The sequence below is a fragment of the Anomaloglossus baeobatrachus genome, chromosome 4, assembly GCF_048569485.1.
Source record: "Anomaloglossus baeobatrachus isolate aAnoBae1 chromosome 4, aAnoBae1.hap1, whole genome shotgun sequence".
Lineage (NCBI taxonomy): Eukaryota > Metazoa > Chordata > Amphibia > Anura > Aromobatidae > Anomaloglossus > Anomaloglossus baeobatrachus.
This window is the reverse complement of record NC_134356.1, coordinates 168,695,098-168,713,212: the sequence shown is the minus strand read 5'-3', so window position 1 is coordinate 168,713,212 and position 18,115 is coordinate 168,695,098. Positions and strand designations below refer to the sequence as shown.

The following is an 18,115-nucleotide window of genomic DNA, read 5'->3' as shown; positions in this document are numbered from 1 at the left end:
TGCCCAACGACTCCAGTTCAAAACACTAACCATGACATACAAAGCCATCCACAACCTGTCTCCTCCATACATCTCTGACCTAGTCTCCCGGTACTTACCTGCACATAACCTTCGATCCTCACAAGATCTCCTTCTCTACTCCCCTCTCATCTCCTCTTCCCACCATCGCATCCAAGATTTCTCCCGTGCCTCCCCCATACTCTGGAATGCTCTGCCACAACACATCAGACTCTCGCCTACCTTGGCAAGCTTCAAAAGGAACCTGAAGACCCACCTCTTCCAACAAGCCTACAACCTGCCATAACCCTCAGTCTGATACAGCGCCGCACTATCAGCTCTAACCTACTGTATCCTCACCTATCCCTTGTAGACTGTGAGCCCTCGCGGGCAGGGACCTCTATCCTCCTGTACCTGTGTCTTGTATTGTTTATGATTATTGTACTTGTCCCTATTATGTATACTCCTTTCACATGTAAAGTGCCATGGAATTGATGGCGCTATAATAATAAATAATAATAATGGTTGGGCGATAAATGTACAGATCCCATAGGTACCAAATAGAAGTGATGTACAGGTAGTAGTGGTGCTCAGAGCAGGTAAGACTGTGCTGCACACAACCACTTCTGCATGGCCACACAAAGGCTGCCACAGCTTAGGATGCGCAGTGCTGGAAACCAGCACCTTCTAGACAATCACTGACTGCCATCTGGATGTTTATTATATGGAATAATGTCCCTACAAGTGCTTCTAAATATTCTCAGAGCACCAGAAGGTCCCACACTCCACTAAAGCCACCAGCCTGAAAACAACACTGGAAAATCCCTCTCAGCCGGGTAACAAGACACATCCAGGAGCTGGAAGTCATTCAGAACATAGGAGCGTATAATAACAGTTGGAATAAAACCTTGTCCCATGCTGTCAGTAATGGTCAGTCCCCGCATCGGACGCCTACAGACACGGTACATCCCAACACCAGGTGATGGCTCCTCAGAGTCACCGTTATGGGGATGTCCCATAGTGGGCGGCCATTGGATGGAATGCTCAGTTACATGGTCACTTTTCCAGATTTCATAGGTTTAGGTCTTCTCTCATCCCTCCTCCAAGGCTAGGAGAACATCTTTGGACAATGGGTTGCATTCATAATCAATTGACTGATGTCGCTATGTGAGGGAAGACTTGTAGAAAAAAAAAGCAGCTAACAAAGTAAAGGTCTGTATAAAACTTCTGGATCATATAAGGTCTGTTGTACAGCACATACTGTAAGGTCAACATGGCCGGCTACTAACCTCTTACTGACTGGGCCCGGCCATCTAAGAGCCTAACTTTCTTACCTTTCCTAGAGATTCTTTGCGGTATGTGTTGTGGCACTGAACGACTCTTAAGGCCTTGTGCGCAATGGGAAATGGAATTTTCTTGAGAAAATTCCGCATGCTCTCAAAGATTACCGCACCCGCGGTAAAAAAAACGCGGGAAACCGCACCCGAAAACCGCATGCGGTTTGCCGCTGTATTATTCGCGGTATTGCCGCGGTTTTGCCGCGTGCGGGTTGGGATGTGCTTTATTGCATTCAATGCAATAAAGCACATTGAAAAAAAAAAAAAAAGTCATTTAATCCTGAGATAGTAGATAGACAGAAGAATAGATAGAGGGATAGATAGACAGACAGACAGAGGGATAGATAGAGGGATAGATAGATGACAGATCGCTGCATTTCCCACGGTCGGCAGTGAGTTCACATTACCGGCCGTGGGAAATGACCGGTAATTACCTCTGCTGTCTGCTGCTTTCATTCAGCGCTGTGTCTGTGTCAGTCGCAGATGGATGGAAGCAGCGCAGGACCTGTGGATTACGCCGGAGCTTTGGTGCGGGAGGGGTTAATAAAATGGTGAACGAGGCTTGTTTGTTTTATTTAAAATAAAGGATTTTTCGGTGTCTGTGTTTTATTCACTTTACTTACGGGTTGATCATGTCAGCTGTCACATAGACGCTGCCATGATCAAGCCTGGGGTTAATGGCGGTGGTCCCCCACCATCATTAACCCCTTGTATTACCTTGCTGCCACTGCTACACGGTGGCAGGAAGAGCCGGGGAAACGCCGGTAGTGCCGCATAATGCATGCGACAGTGTCGGGGCAGCTGCGGCTGATATTCTCGGCTGCCGGAGGGGGGAGTGAGGCGGGGGACATTAACCCTGCCCCTCTCCCTCCCCAGCCTGAGAATACCGGGCCGCCGCTGTGTGCTTACCTCGGCTGGAAGGTAAATATGCAGCGGAGCCCACGTTCTTTGTTTTCTATATTTCCGTTTTCTTTCTATGTGTGTTCTATGTGTCCTGTGTCTATGTCTATGTCTGTGATGTCTGTGTGTGTGTGTGATCTGTGTGTGTGTTTACTCTCTGCACGGCTTCCTCTTCCTGTAATGACATCACTTCCCTGCAAAACCGCAGACAAGCGATGCACATTACCGGAGGTTAACCGCGAAATACCGCAGGGAATAACGCAGGAAAACGCAGTGAACCGCACAGAATTTGCTGCCTGCGTTATTCCCTGCGGGATTTCATGATTAACATTGAGTCAATGGAGTGAAATCCCGCAGCGATGTGCGGAAAAGAAGTGACATGCACTTGTTTTTGCTGCGGGATTCCCGCAGCAAAACATGCAGCTGTCAAATTCCGCCCAGTGCGCACAGGATTTTTTTTCTCCATAGGATTTGCTGGTGATTCACTGCAGAGATGTTATGAACATTTTCTGCAGCGAAACATGCAGCAAATCCGCGGAAAATCCGCGGCAAAATCCGGTAAGTGCACACAGGGCCTTATTCTCCAGGTTAGTATGGATTATGCAGATACCAAACCTGAAGCTTTTATGTTAATTTAAGAAAAATATGATCTGAACATGTTTGGTTCTGAGACCTGTTACTTTTTAATTTTAGGTTTTGACAGGACTATTATACACTTGAGATCAAAATTAGAGAACACACAATTTCCTAACTGTAAGGCTATGTGCCCACGGGGACAGTGTCCTGCGGATATATCCGCAGGTGCTCCCTGGAAACAGCACCACAACTTTTGTCTGTTTCCATGCTGCGGAATGTCGTGCGGATATGGTGCGCGCATTCTGCATTGAGGATACTTACCTCCATCATGCAGCACCTCGCTTTCCGGCAGCCGGGTCACTCTCAGCATCTGCAGGAGAAGGTGGGCGGGCCTGAACTAGCTCCGGCTGTCACATGACCGGAGCTCGTGCAAGCTCCGCCCACCTCTTCCTTCCTGTACCCCGGACAGAGAAAGTGACTTTGGTGAGGCAGGTAAGTATATGGGACCCTGCGGACAAATCCGCAACAATAATTGACATGCTGCAGATTTTTCCGCACGATTTCCGCTGCGGAAAAATCCGCAGCGTGGGCACAGCATTTCCCAAATGCCATAGAAATGGCTGGTGAGTAGCTGTGCTGCAGATTTCTGGAAAATCCACGGCTTTTCCGCGAGAAATCCGCGGCAAAATCCGCGCATTTTCCGCAGCGTGGGCACATATCCTTAAGGTCATTGTGTAGTCCTATGTTATTATATCCTAACATTAGTAAACTAGCAGTATTTTAAGCTTATTTCATATATTTAATTTATTGTAAAGCGCATAATAAACATGTAAATGAGAGAAATGTAAAATAACACTCATCAAAATTAGAGAACACTTTCAGATACCTGCACATTATTGGTGTTAATCTGGTACCGGGTCCTAATTTCCTTAATTATCTGACAAACCCTATGTAACTGGCAGCCTGACTTTCCAGTTTGCACTGACTTTGCAAAAATGGTGTGCTGTTCCAAAAGTGACTGAAACCCTCCGGCAGCAGGTTGTCCAGATGAAGACCAAAGAGGAGACACTATCAGCCATAGCAAGAGAAGTTGGTCGTTCTAAATCTGATTTCAAGCATATTGCATCTTTACAACATCGAACTCTTTTACGTCCCCCAAGAAGGCTGGTCACCCTCGAAAGACAAATGCAAAGAGTACAGAATAATGTGGAGAATCTCCATGGGTAGTAGTTTAAGCACTACAGCTGGAATTGCTAGATACTTCACCACTGACCAGGGTAAGGATCTGCCTTTTCATACAGTGTCACAACGTTTAATAGCATTTGGATTGAAAGCCCACTCTGCAGTAACTAAGTCTCTCATTAGCAGAAAGAATCAAAAGGCGAGACTTGCCTTTGGTGAGGAGCAAGTTGTGTGGACAGAGAAGTGGTCCACAGTTCATTTTAGTGATGAAAGCAAGTTTAATGTATTTGTGTCTGATGGGAAACATTATGTTCATGTACAAACTGGGGAAAGAATCAACCCAAAGTGTGAAAGGTGGTGGAGGAACTGTCGTTGTTTTGGGAGAGTTGGACCTCTCACACAGCTACATGGCAAAGTGAAGGCAAGTGTGTATCAGATCCTTCAACAACAACTCGAGGATCCTTACTTGTGTTCATCACTAAGCCAGCCAGCCAGCAATTTTCATGCAGGAAAATACCCCGTCACACAGCAAAATGGGTAAAGCAGTTCCTTTAAACAGAAAACATTGAAACAATGAAATGGCCGTCCAGAGTGCTGACCTAAACCCAATAGAAAACCTCTGGAAAGTTCTTGGTGACTAAGATATGGACAAGAAACCTACAACAGACAAAAATCTGGAAGAGACTGGAAGAAGAGTGGACCAGAATCACACCAGAGCAGTGTGAGAGACTAGTGATGTCCTGTGGCTGTAGATGTGCTGAAGTCATTCACAGCGACGGCCGGTGCATGTCCTACTGATTGTGACTGTTGTTACCTTCAGAAGATTTAGTTATCTGTCTGTGCTGCAGTCATTGTTGTTGTTCTATAATTATGGTCATCACATTTTGGGCAATATAAAGGTTTTATGTTGATAAACTTTGGATCTTTTGTAAAACAATGTTCTAGTGGCATGATGTATGCCTTACAAAAAAACCTTCAAATGTTGATCAATGTAGATTACATTATTTCTGATAAAAGCAGGTGATCATACGTTCTCTAATTTTGATCTAGTGCAGATATAGTGACACCAAATGTGATTACTTTTTAATTTCCTTATTTAAAAAGCAGGACTTTATCTTTAAGTTCCCCGTGGGAGATTAGAATTGCCCATCTGATCATTTGAGCCATTTAGTGTTCTGCAATACCACAGCATTGTGGCATGAAAAGGAGTACCCGAGCACTAAGCAAAGCCTGCTGCCATAGCAACTCATCCGCACCCCAGGATCACATCACCAGGGTTTAGGGGGCAATAGGCAGCTGAAACAGCAGAATCTTAGGCCCCTAATGATCACGTGTTCTCTCCCCTGTGATTGGTTAGTTAGGTCATGATACACATGGATGGTTGTGGGACCCCAGAGATCGCACCTGTCCCCTTTTCTGTGATTGGTTATTATTTCGGTCCTGCACAAGGGGGCCTGTAGGACCCCAGTGATCATAGTTAGCTTTCTCCACCGGTTATCCATCTATCTCCAGACTGCCTCTAGTCCACAATGCCATGTGTTGTGAGAAAAGCATCCAGCCCTCATCAGGGGATTTACCACAAACAGCGCAATGTAATCAATAGATCTCGGAATAATTTATACAATTGATGTTTAAAATGTTCCTGTGCGGAGATAATCTTCTATAGGTATCCCTGCTATGTACTGTGTAATGGCTGTGTCTGACTGCTCAGTAACATGGTCTGATAATACCCCAGCTCCTGTGATGAGATAATCTTATATATGTGCCCTGCTATGTACTGTGTAATGGCTGTGTCTGACTGTTCAGTAACATGGTCTGATAATACCCCAGCTCCTGTGATGAGATAATCTTCTATATGTGCCCTGCTATGTACTGTGTAATGGCTGTGTCTGACTGTTCAGTAACATGGTCTGATAATACCCCAGCTCCTGTGATGCGAATCTTATATATGTGCCCTGCTGCTATGTACTGTGTAATGTCTGTGTCTGACTGTTCAGTAACATGGTCTGATCATACCACATCTCCTGGGCTGGGGAGAATGCAAAAAAATAATAAAGAGGACAGGATCACAGCTCATTCTTTCTGTGATGTAAAACATCACTGCCTGTTTTTTTTTTTTTTTTTAAAAAGATTTTAACTAAAAAATAAATCAGCTATGATCGCCTACTGTAATGTGTGTATAATGTTTTATTCCCCCCTATGCCCAGGAGACGCAGTATTATCAGACCATATCCCTGTACGGTCAGACACGGCCATTACACAGTACATATATAAGATTCTCTCTTATCATCCTGTCCCTACCTCCATGCTTTCCTCCGGTCCTCTGCATTGCCCCCTTCTATACCTCCATGCTTTCCTCCGGTCCTCTGCATTGCCCCCTTCTATACCTCCATGCTTTCCTCCGGTCCTCTGCATTGCCCCCTTCTATACCTCCATGCTTTCCTCCGGTCCTCTGCATTGCCCCCTTCTATACCTCCATGCTTTCCTCCGGTCCTCTGCATTGCCCCCTTCTATACCTCCATGCTTTCCTCCGGTCCTCTGCATTGCCCCCTTCTATACCTCCATGCTTTCCTCCGGTCCTCTGCATTGCCCCCTTCTATACCTCCATGCTTTCCTCCGGTCCTCTGCATTGCCCCCTTCTATACCTCCATGCTTTCCTCCGGTCCTCTGCATTGCCCCCTTCTATACCTCCATGCTTTCCTCCGGTCCTCTGCATTGCCCCCTTCTATACCTCCATGCTTTCCTCCGGTCCTCTGCATTGCCCCCTTCTATACCTCCATGCTTTCCTCCGGTCCTCTGCATTGCCCCCTTCTATACCTCCATGCTTTCCTCCGGTCCTCTGCATTGCCCCCTTCTATACCTCCATGCTTTCCTCCGGTCCTCTGCATTGCCCCCTTCTATACCTCCATGCTTTCCTCCGGTCCTCTGCATTGCCCCCTTCTATACCTCCATGCTTTCCTCCGGTCCTCTGCATTGCCCCCTTCTATACCTCCATGCTTTCCTCCGGTCCTCTGCATTGCCCCCTTCTATACCTCCATGCTTTCCTCCGGTCCTCTGCATTGCCCCCTTCTATACCTCCATGCTTTCCTCCGGTCCTCTGCATTGCCCCCTTCTATACCTCCATGCTTTCCTCCGGTCCTCTGCATTGCCCCCTTCTATACCTCCATGCTTTCCTCCGGTCCTCTGCATTGCCCCCTTCTATACCTCCGTGCTTTCCTCCGGTCCTCTGCATTGCCCCCTTCTATACCTCCATGCTTTCCTCCGGTCCTCTGCATTGCCCCCTTCTATACCTCCGTGCTTTCCTCCGGTCCTCTGCATTGCCCCCTTCTATACCTCCATGCTTTCCTCCGGTCCTCTGCATTGCCCCCTTATACACCTCCATGCTTTCCTCCAGTCCTCTATATGCCCCCTTATATACCTCCATGCTTTCCTCCGGTCCTCTGCATGCCCCCTTATATACCTCCATGCTTTCCTCCGGTCCTCTGTATTACCCCCTTATATACCTCCATGCTTTCCTCCGGTCCTCTGTATTACCCCCTTATATACCTCCATGCTTTCCTCCGGTCCTCTGTATTACCCCCTTATACACCTCCATGCTTTCCTCCGGTCCTCTATATGCCCCCTTATACACCTCCATGCTTTCCTCCGGTCCTCTGTATGCCCCCTTTATACCTCCATGCTTTCCTCCAGTCCTCTATATGCCCCCTTATATACCTCCATGCTTTCCTCCGGTCCTCTGTATGCCCCCTTATATACCTCCATGCTTTCCTCCGGTCCTCTGTATGCCCCCTTATATACCTCCATGCTTTCCTCCAGTCCTCTATATGCCCCCTTATATACCTCCATGCTTTCCTCCAGTCCTCTATATGCCCCCTTATATACCTCCATGCTTTCCTCCGGTCCTCTGTATGCCCCCTTATATACCTCCATGCTTTCCTCCGGTCCTCTGTATGCCCCCTTATATACCTCCATGCTTTCCTCCAGTCCTCTATATGCCCCCTTATATACCTCCATGCTTTCCTCCAGTCCTCTATATGCCCCCTTATATACCTCCATGCTTTCCTCCAGTCCTCTATATGCCCCCTTATATACCTCCATGCTTTCCTCCAGTCCTCTATATGCCCCCTTATATACCTCCATGCTTTCCTCCAGTCCTCTGTATTACCCCCTTATATACCTCCATGCTTTCCTCCGGTCCTCTGTATTACCCCCTTATATACCTCCATGCTTTCCTCCGGTCCTCTGTATTACCCCCTTATATACCTCCATGCTTTCCTCCGGTCCTCTATATGCCCCCTTATACACCTCCATGCTTTCCTCCGGTCCTCTGTATGCCCCCTTTATACCTCCATGCTTTCCTCCAGTCCTCTATATGCCCCCTTATATACCTCCATGCTTTCCTCCAGTACTCTATATGCCCCCTTATATACCTCCATGCTTTCCTCCAGTCCTCTATATGCCCCCTTATATACCTCCATGCTTTCCTCCGGTCCTCTGCATGCCCCCTTTATTACCTCCATGCTTTCCTCCGGTCCTCTGCATGCCCCCTTTATTACCTCCATGCTTTCCTCCGGTCCTCTGCATGCCCCCTTTATTACCTCCATGCTTTCCTCCGATCCTCTGTATGCCCCCTTTATTACCTCCATGCTTTCCTCCGGTCCTCTGTATGCCCCCTTATACACCTCCATGCTTTCCTCCGGTCCTCTGTATGCCCCCTTATATACCTCCATGCTTTCTTCCGGTCCTCTGTATGCCCCCTTATATACCTCCATGCTTTCCTCCAGTCCTCTATATGCCCCCTTATATACCTCCATGCTTTCCTCCAGTCCTCTATATGCCCCCTTATATACCTCCATGCTTTCCTCCGGTCCTCTGTATGCCCCCTTATATACCTCCATGCTTTCCTCCGGTCCTCTGTATGCCCCCTTATATACCTCCATGCTTTCCTCCAGTCCTCTATATGCCCCCTTATATACCTCCATGCTTTCCTCCAGTCCTCTATATGCCCCCTTATATACCTCCATGCTTTCCTCCAGTCCTCTATATGCCCCCTTATATACCTCCATGCTTTCCTCCAGTCCTCTATATGCCCCCTTATATACCTCCATGCTTTCCTCCGGTCCTCTGTATTACCCCCTTATATACCTCCATGCTTTCCTCCGGTCCTCTGTATTACCCCCTTATATACCTCCATGCTTTCCTCCGGTCCTCTATATGCCCCCTTATACACCTCCATGCTTTCCTCCGGTCCTCTGTATGCCCCCTTTATACCTCCATGCTTTCCTCCAGTCCTCTATATGCCCCCTTATATACCTCCATGCTTTCCTCCAGTCCTCTATATGCCCCCTTATATACCTCCATGCTTTCCTCCGGTCCTCTGCATGCCCCCTTTATTACCTCCATGCTTTCCTCCGGTCCTCTGTATGCCCCCTTATATACCTCCATGCTTTCCTCCGGTCCTCTGTATGCCCCCTTATATACCTCCATGCTTTCCTCCGGTCCTCTATATGCCCCCTTATATACCTCCATGCTTTCCTCCAGTCCTCTATATGCCCCCTTATATACCTCCATGCTTTCCTCCGGTCCTCTGTATGCCCCCTTTATTACCTCCATGCTTTCCTCCGGTCCTCTGCATGCCCCCTTTATACCTCCATGCTTTCCTCCAGTCCTCTATATGCCCCCTTATATACCTCCATGCTTTCCTCCAGTCCTCTATATGCCCCCTTATATACCTCCATGCTTTCCTCCAGTCCTCTATATGCCCCCTTATATACCTCCATGCTTTCCTCCGGTCCTCTGTATGCCCCCTTATATACCTCCATGCTTTCCTCCGGTCCTCTGTATGCCCCCTTATATACCTCCATGCTTTCCTCCAGTCCTCTATATGCCCCCTTATATACCTCCATGCTTTCCTCCAGTCCTCTATATGCCCCCTTATATACCTCCATGCTTTCCTCCAGTCCTCTATATGCCCCCTTATATACCTCCATGCTTTCCTCCAGTCCTCTATATGCCCCCTTATATACCTCCATGCTTTCCTCCGGTCCTCTGTATTACCCCCTTATATACCTCCATGCTTTCCTCCGGTCCTCTGTATTACCCCCTTATATACCTCCATGCTTTCCTCCGGTCCTCTATATGCCCCCTTATACACCTCCATGCTTTCCTCCGGTCCTCTGTATGCCCCCTTTATACCTCCATGCTTTCCTCCAGTCCTCTATATGCCCCCTTATATACCTCCATGCTTTCCTCCAGTCCTCTATATGCCCCCTTATATACCTCCATGCTTTCCTCCGGTCCTCTGCATGCCCCCTTTATTACCTCCATGCTTTCCTCCGGTCCTCTGTATGCCCCCTTATATACCTCCATGCTTTCCTCCGGTCCTCTGTATGCCCCCTTTATTACCTCCATGCCCCCTTATATACCTCCATGCTTTCTTCCGGTCCTCTGTATGCCCCCTTATATACCTCCATGCTTTCCTCCAGTCCTCTATATGCCCCCTTATATACCTCCATGCTTTCCTCCAGTCCTCTATATGCCCCCTTATATACCTCCATGCTTTCCTCCGGTCCTCTGTATGCCCCCTTTATTACCTCCATGCTTTCCTCCGGTCCTCTGCATGCCCCCTTTATACCTCCATGCTTTCCTCCAGTCCTCTATATGCCCCCTTATATACCTCCATGCTTTCCTCCAGTCCTCTATATGCCCCCTTATATATGTTCTCTTCCCCCTCTGTGGACCATCCATCCGCTGCCATGTCCGGCTCCACAGTACGGCTGTCCTGCAGAATGAGGCCGATGCATCAGATACAATGCTCTGCCTATGGCGCCCCAGCGGTGAGCACTAGATGCGGGGCATTAGGAACTGGCGGGCAGGATCCACAGGGTCGGGCGGAGCGGTGCGCGGACATGTGCGGCTGACAGGCAGCATGGCGGCGCCGGCTATACTCACGGAGTGCTGCGGTCGCTGTACTCATTCGCCACAGTCTCGATTCCTCCAGCCCGGGCGACCGCTACGTAGCAGCTCTGAAAGCCCAGATCGATTCCTACCACCGACATGACTGCGGCCCGACACACTGGCAGCGGACAGCACGGGAATGCGGAGACTGGCCGCACTACACTCCACCACGGGAGATGAATGGAGCCCTGGAAGATCTCGAAAGATCTCGCTGTCAAAGGAGGAGTAAAGGAAAGAACAGCGCCGGCAAATATCGCGATACGCCCTACGTCATAACCTCGGTCTAACCTAACCAATGGGCTCCTCCTTGCGCCTTAGCTGGACCAATCAGCGTATGACAAAGTCAAACGTCACTGGAAGGAGCGGGAGGCGCCTGGTGACTAGGCGGCCTCCTCACGCTACGATTTTCCTTTGAAGGGGGAGGGGCGGAGCCTCGTCCGAGACGCTGCCGTTGTGTGCGTCATACGCACGTTGATGCAGTTGCTACGGATACTGCAGGGATGTGGGCGTATCCCCGCCCTGCGAGGCCGTGACGTGACGTATAAATAAGCTGTGGGGCAAGTGATGGGGATGTGAGTGTGGTGTGCTGAGTGCTGCTGCCTGGCCGCTCCTGCACAGGTCTGAGGATGCAATAAGCTGTGGGGCAAGTGATGGGGATGTGAGTGTGGTGTGCTGAGTGCTGCTGCCTGGCCGCTCCTGCACAGGTCTGAGGATGCAATAAGCTGTGGGGCAAGTGATGGGGGTGTGAGTGTGGTGTGCTGAGTGCTGCTGCCTGGCCGCTCCTGCACAGGCCTGAGGATGAAATAAGCTGAGGGGCAAGTGATGGGGATGTGAGTGTGGTGTGCTGAGTGCTGCTGCCTGGCCGCTCCTGCACAGGCCTGAGGATGAAATAAGCTGAGGGGCAAGTGATGGGGATGTGAGTGTGGTGTGCTGAGTGCTGCTGCCTGGCCGCTCCTGCACAGGTCTGAGGATGAAATAAGCTGTGGGGCAAGTGATGGGGATGTGAGTGTGGTGTGCTGAGTGCTGCTGCCTGGCCGCTCCTGCACAGGTCTGAGGATGCAATAAGCTGTGGGGCAAGTGATGGGGGTGTGAGTGTGGTGTGCTGAGTGCTGCTGCCTGGCCGCTCCTGCACAGGTCTGAGGATGCAATAAGCTGTGGGGCAAGTGATGGGGATGTGAGTGTGGTGTGCTGAGTGCTGCTGCCTGGCCGCTCCTGCACAGGCCTGAGGATGAAATAAGCTGTGGGGCAAGTGATGGGGATGTGAGTGTGGTGTGCTGAGTGCTGCTGCCTGGCCGCTCCTGCACAGGTCTGAGGATGCAATAAGCTGTGGGGCAAGTGATGGGGGTGTGAGTGTGGTGTGCTGAGTGCTGCTGCCTGGCCGCTCCTGCACAGGTCTGAGGATGAAATAAGCTGTGGGGCAAGTGATGGGGATGTGAGTGTGGTGTGCTGAGTGCTGCTGCCTGGCCGCTCCTGCACAGGTCTGAGGATGCAATAAGCTGTGGGGCAAGTGATGGGGGTGTGAGTGTGGTGTGCTGAGTGCTGCTGCCTGGCCGCTCCTGCACAGGTCTGAGGATGAAATAAGCTGTGGGGCAAGTGATGGGGATGTGAGTGTGGTGTGCTGAGTGCTGCTGCCTGGCCGCTCCTGCACAGGTCTGAGGATGCAATAAGCTGTGGGGCAAGTGATGGGGGTGTGAGTGTGGTGTGCTGAGTGCTGCTGCCTGGCCGCTCCTGCACAGGTCTGAGGATGAAATAAGCTGTGGGGCAAGTGATGGGGATGTGAGTGTGGTGTGCTGAGTGCTGCTGCCTGGCCGCTCCTGCACAGGTCTGAGGATGCAATAAGCTGTGGGGCAAGTGATGGGGGTGTGAGTGTGGTGTGCTGAGTGCTGCTGCCTGGCCGCTCCTGCACAGGTCTGAGGATGAAATAAGCTGTGGGGCAAGTGATGGGGATGTGAGTGTGGTGTGCTGAGTGCTGCTGCCTGGCCGCTCCTGCACAGGTCTGAGGATGCAATAAGCTGTGGGGCAAGTGATGGGGGTGTGAGTGTGGTGTGCTGAGTGCTGCTGCCTGGCCGCTCCTGCACAGGTCTGAGGATGAAATAAGCTGTGGGGCAAGTGATGGGGATGTGAGTGTGGTGTGCTGAGTGCTGCTGCCTGGCCGCTCCTTCACAGGCAGGCCTGAGGATGAAATAAGCTGTGGGGCAAGTGATGGGGATGTGAGTGTGGTGTGCTGAGTGCTGCTGCCTGGCCGCTCCTGCACAGGTCTGAGGATGCAGTAAGCTGTGGGGCAAGTGATGGGGATGTGAGTGTGGTGTGCTGAGTGCTGCTGCCTGGCCGCTCCTGCACAGGTCTGAGGATGAAATAAGCTGTGGGGCAAGTGATGGGGATGTGAGTGTGGTGTGCTGAGTGCTGCTGCCTGGCCGCTCCTGCACAGGTCTGAGGATGAAATAAGCTGTGGGGCAAGTGATGGGGATGTGAGTGTGGTGTGCTGAGTGCTGCTGCCTGGCCGCTCCTGCACAGGTCTGAGGATGCAATAAGCTGTGGGGCAAGTGATGGGATGTGAGTGTGGAGTGCTGCTGCCTGGCCGCTCCTGCACAGGTCTGAGGATGCAATAAGCTGTGGGGCAAGTGATGGGGATGTGAGTGTGGTGTGCTGAGTGCTGCTGCCTGGCCGCTCCTGCACAGGCCTGAGGATGCAATAAGCTGTGGGGCAAGTGATGGGGATGTGAGTGTGGTGTGCTGAGTGCTGCTGCCTGGCCGCTCCTTCATAGGCCTGAGGATGAAATAAGCTGTGGGGCAAGTGATGGGGATGTGAGTGTGGTGTGCTGAGTGCTGCCTGGCCGCTCCTTCACAGGCAGGCCTGAGGATGAAATAAGCTGTGGGGCAAGTGATGGGGATGTGAGTGTGGTGTGCTGAGTGCTGCTGCCTGGCCGCTCCTGCACAGGCCTGAGGATGAAATAAGCTGTGGGGCAAGTGATGGGCATGTGAGTGTGGTGTGCTGAGTGCTGCTGCCTGGCTGCTCCTGCACAGGCCTGAGGATGAAATAAGCTGTGGGGCAAGTGATGGGCATGTGAGTGTGGTGTGCTGAGTGCTGCTGCCTGGCTGCTCCTTGTGGTGGTGCTGAGTACTGCCTGGCCGCTCCATCACAGGCAGGTCTGAGGATTCCACACACACTCTTTTGTTGCTTCCACGCTCCATGTTCTCTATGTGAGGGGCGGCTTGTACTCCTCAGCGGAGCTATACTGTACGTCAGTGCTAAGTTTTCTTGGCTCTTTATTGGGAGAAATATGAAGAGCACAAAACGTCTGCCATAAGGCTACTTTCACAGTTGCGTTGAACAGCATCCGTTGCATTGCGTTGTGTGACGTATGTGACGGATGCCTTGCAAATAGTGTGATAATAAAGGCAACGGATTCCTGGGAAATAACGCGTTGCGTTAAGTTTTCTAGCCGCGAGAGAGAGAGAGCCCCCATCATCACCGCACACGCAGGCACTACCGCACTCATCAACATCACACACACCCCGGCACTACCGCACTCATCAACATCACACACACCCCGGCACTACCGCACTCATCAACATCACACACACCCCGGCACTACCGCAGTCATCAACATCACACACACCCCGGCACTACCGCACTCATCATCACCGCACACGCAGGCACTACCGCTCCCATCATCATCACCACACACGCAGGCACTACAGCTCTCATCATCATCACACACATCCCGGCACTACCGCTCCCATCATCATCACCGCACACGCAGGCACTACAGCACTCATCATCATCACACACATCCCGGCACTACCGCACTCATAATTACCGCACACACCGGCACTACTGCACCCATCATCACTGCACACGCAGGCACTATCGCACCCATCATCACCGCACACACACAGGCATTACCTCAATGACATTCCCGCTGACAGTGCGACTCCCTTCAGTTTCTGCGTGGAGTTCACAAGAGCGGTGGTGTTCTACGGCCGCTCCTGTCAGCTTCATGTAGCAGAGCTGGATGCGTCGTGGGACCTTGTGAGGATTACGCTGGACCTGGAGGGGTATTTGGGGAATTTAATAAAGTGGTGAAAGAGTGTTTTTTTTGTCTTTTATTTCCAAATAAAGTATTTTTTCAGGTGTATGTGTTAATTTTTTTTCACTTACAGGTTAACCATGGAATGTGTCTCAGACGCCTGCCATGATTAACCTAGGACTTAGTGGCAGCTATGGGCTGCCATTAACGCCTTATTGACTCGATTGCCACCGTACCAGGGCAATTCGGGATGAGCCGGGTAGAGTCCCGGGACTGTCGCATCTAATGGATGCGGTAATTTCGGGCGGCTGCTGACTGATATTTTTATGTAGAAATTAGGCCTGGCTCAACTAAATGGTAAGTAAGGTGCTCGGGAAAAACTTGTAGCAAATATATAGAAAAATTCCGGCACACTAATAAAGATTTTTTGAAAGGTTTTTTTTTTATTTTTGCGTAATTCTTGTGAAAGTGTCAAAAAAGTAACATGTCCAAGTCCAACGTTACGACCACAATCTTTGGTCTTTATCAAGGACTATGATGTATAAAGGAGACAAAGAGGTATACTAAAACAAAAAGTAAGTACAACAGGTATATTGAACATCATATACAATAATAATGGTGTATAGTATATCCTCAATTATGAGAAAGGAGAATAAAGTAGAAATCCAAAACATAAAAGAATATACAAGATCACACAATTAGGACAATAGCTTATATTCTGGAACGAACATTAATATTATCAAGCAGACTGGGGACCTCATCGATAAATATGATGTACATCATATTTATCGATGAGGTCCCCAGTCTGTTTGATAATATATTCTTTTATGTTTTGGATTTGTACTTTATTCTCCTTTCTCATAATTGAGGATGTACTATACGCCATTATTATTATATATGATGTTCAATATACCTGTTGTACTTACTTTTTGTTTTATTATACCTCTTTGTCTCCTTTATACATCATAGTCCTTGATAAAGACCAAAGAATGTGGTCGTAACGTTGGACTTGGACATGTTACTTTTTTGACACTTTCACAAGAATTACGCAAAAATAAAAAAACCCTTTAAAAAAATCTTTATTAGTGTGATTGATATTTTTAGGCTGGAGGGCTCCCCATAACGTGGGGCTCCCCATCCTGAGAATACCAGCCTTCAGCCGTGTGGCTTTACCTTGGCTGGTATAAAAATTGGGGAGGACTGCACGTCGTTTTTTTTTTTAATTATTTATATTTATTGTACTGCACGATATAGACTCGCCCACCGGCGGCTGTGATTGGTTGCAGTGAGATAGCTGTCACTCATAGGCGCCGGTGGGCGGGGAAAGCAGTGAATTCTAGATGGAATATTGAGCGGCCAGAATTTTCAAAAGCAGGAGAAGCTGCCAGAGCAGTGTGACAGCCGTGCAGCGCCACTCCGGTGATCGGTGAGTATGAGAGAGGGGGAGAGAGACCAGGAGTGATTTTAAATTATTTAGATCGTTCTGCTGGACATGCTGAGCATGCGCAGTAGAACGTGATGGAATCTGTCAGCGGATTCCGCCGCTTAGTGCATTGCGGCGGAATCCGCCCCATAGACAGTCATTAGGCACCTTGGCGGATTCTAACGGAATCCGTCAAAGTGCTTTATTTTAGCAACCCAAAAAACGCTACATGCAGCGTTCCCTCCGCCCAATGCTGCGTCAAAATAACGACGCAGCATCGTCCAGCAGATGGAACGCAGACACTTGCGTTACGGTGTGTCGTCAATACAAGTCTATGGAGAATAGCGCAGGACATTACCGGGCTGCGCTATTCTCCATAGTGACGGATTGCGCTGAACGCAAGTGTGAAAGCAGCCTAAGTTACACGCATTGCACTATTCGCAGCCGGGTACCTTCACTGCGTGGATCAACACCATGTCACCGAACCGAAGTGCGGTTCTGACACCTTCACAGTTATTACACTGAAAAGTGTCGTCTGTGTCACTGTGTTCTGAGATCTAAGAAAAAGACTGATGGCACATCCTACCATTCTAATGTGAACAGGTGCAAACTGAGAATGAAACATAGTAACAACAAGGAGACAGTTGCACTTTGTAGTGCTGATATGTGTAACAATGAATACGGGAATATCAACATACATTACTGGTATGGAAAACATGTAAAAATTGAGATACTAAGCACACAAAAATGGCTAGATTTTATATGAGCCCAACAGCCAGCAGCAAGGCCACTTCTTATTGTTGAGTCCCTGTCTACTCTAATGCCTCTGTTTGGGTTAAAAAACCTACAATTTATGGCTGGCTGTTGGGCTCACATAAAACTGGTCATGTTTCTGTGCTATGTCTTAATTTTTCAATGTTTTTCATAGCAGTAATGCATGTTTATATTTCCATATTTTCTCATATCAGCACTACAGTGTGCAACTGTTTCCTTCTTGTTACTACATTAGAAAAGTAAGATGTGCCATCAGTCATTTTCTTAGATTACAGTGTTATGCCTTCTGATTGAGCACTCCTGTTTTTCTGCCTCAGGCGATGTTAATTCTCCATTTGCAGGGGATTAACCCAAAGATAGGCATTAGAGTAGGCAGGGACCCAACAAAAAGAGGTTGCCTTGCTGTTGGTTGTTGGGCTCACGTAAAATTAACCAATTTTGTGTGCTAAGTATCTCAATTTCTACATGTTTTTCATACCAGAAATGAATGTTTATATTCCCATATTCATTGTTCCACATGTCTTAGCGCTACACAGTTCAACTGTCTCCTGTTTGTTACTGTGTTCTGAGATACACATGTTTTACGGCATTGTGTGAAGATGGCGTTTTCCTTGTTGCCATTTCAAATGGGTTATCCACTACTCAGCACCCCCTTCTTAATCACTATGTTTCCCCCAAGTAAGATAATAGCTATATGTCATCTTTTAAATAATCTCTGGATATCTCATTGTGGGTGCTGGATACATGTCAGTCTTCTATATTGCCGCCAGTTAGTCAGACTGGACATCCGTGCACCGCGCTCAGCCACCTGGTGTCTTCATTGTGGTTGAGCTGATGAACTTTGCTTTTGTACTATTGTCAGCTTAGGAGCCCCGATTTCCCACTATTCCAGAGTCATCGTGACATTATAGCTGGCCATAGTTTATACTCCAGCATGGA

The 18,115-nt window shown here is 49.0% G+C and overlaps 1 protein-coding gene across 1 annotated transcript in view; it reads right to left on the bottom strand.

The window, feature by feature from the left end:
• The window catches only part of HSPA4 (heat shock protein family A (Hsp70) member 4), a 102,261-nt gene extending 91,076 nt beyond the window's left edge, over positions 1-11,185 (bottom strand). The window contains exon 1 of the mRNA XM_075344583.1: positions 10,944-11,185. Within this exon, the coding sequence (XP_075200698.1) occupies positions 10,944-11,050 (107 nt within the window). The 5' untranslated portion in view covers positions 11,051-11,185. The remainder of the gene's footprint in view (positions 1-10,943) is intronic.
• Positions 11,186-18,115: the final 6,930 nt, after the last annotated feature.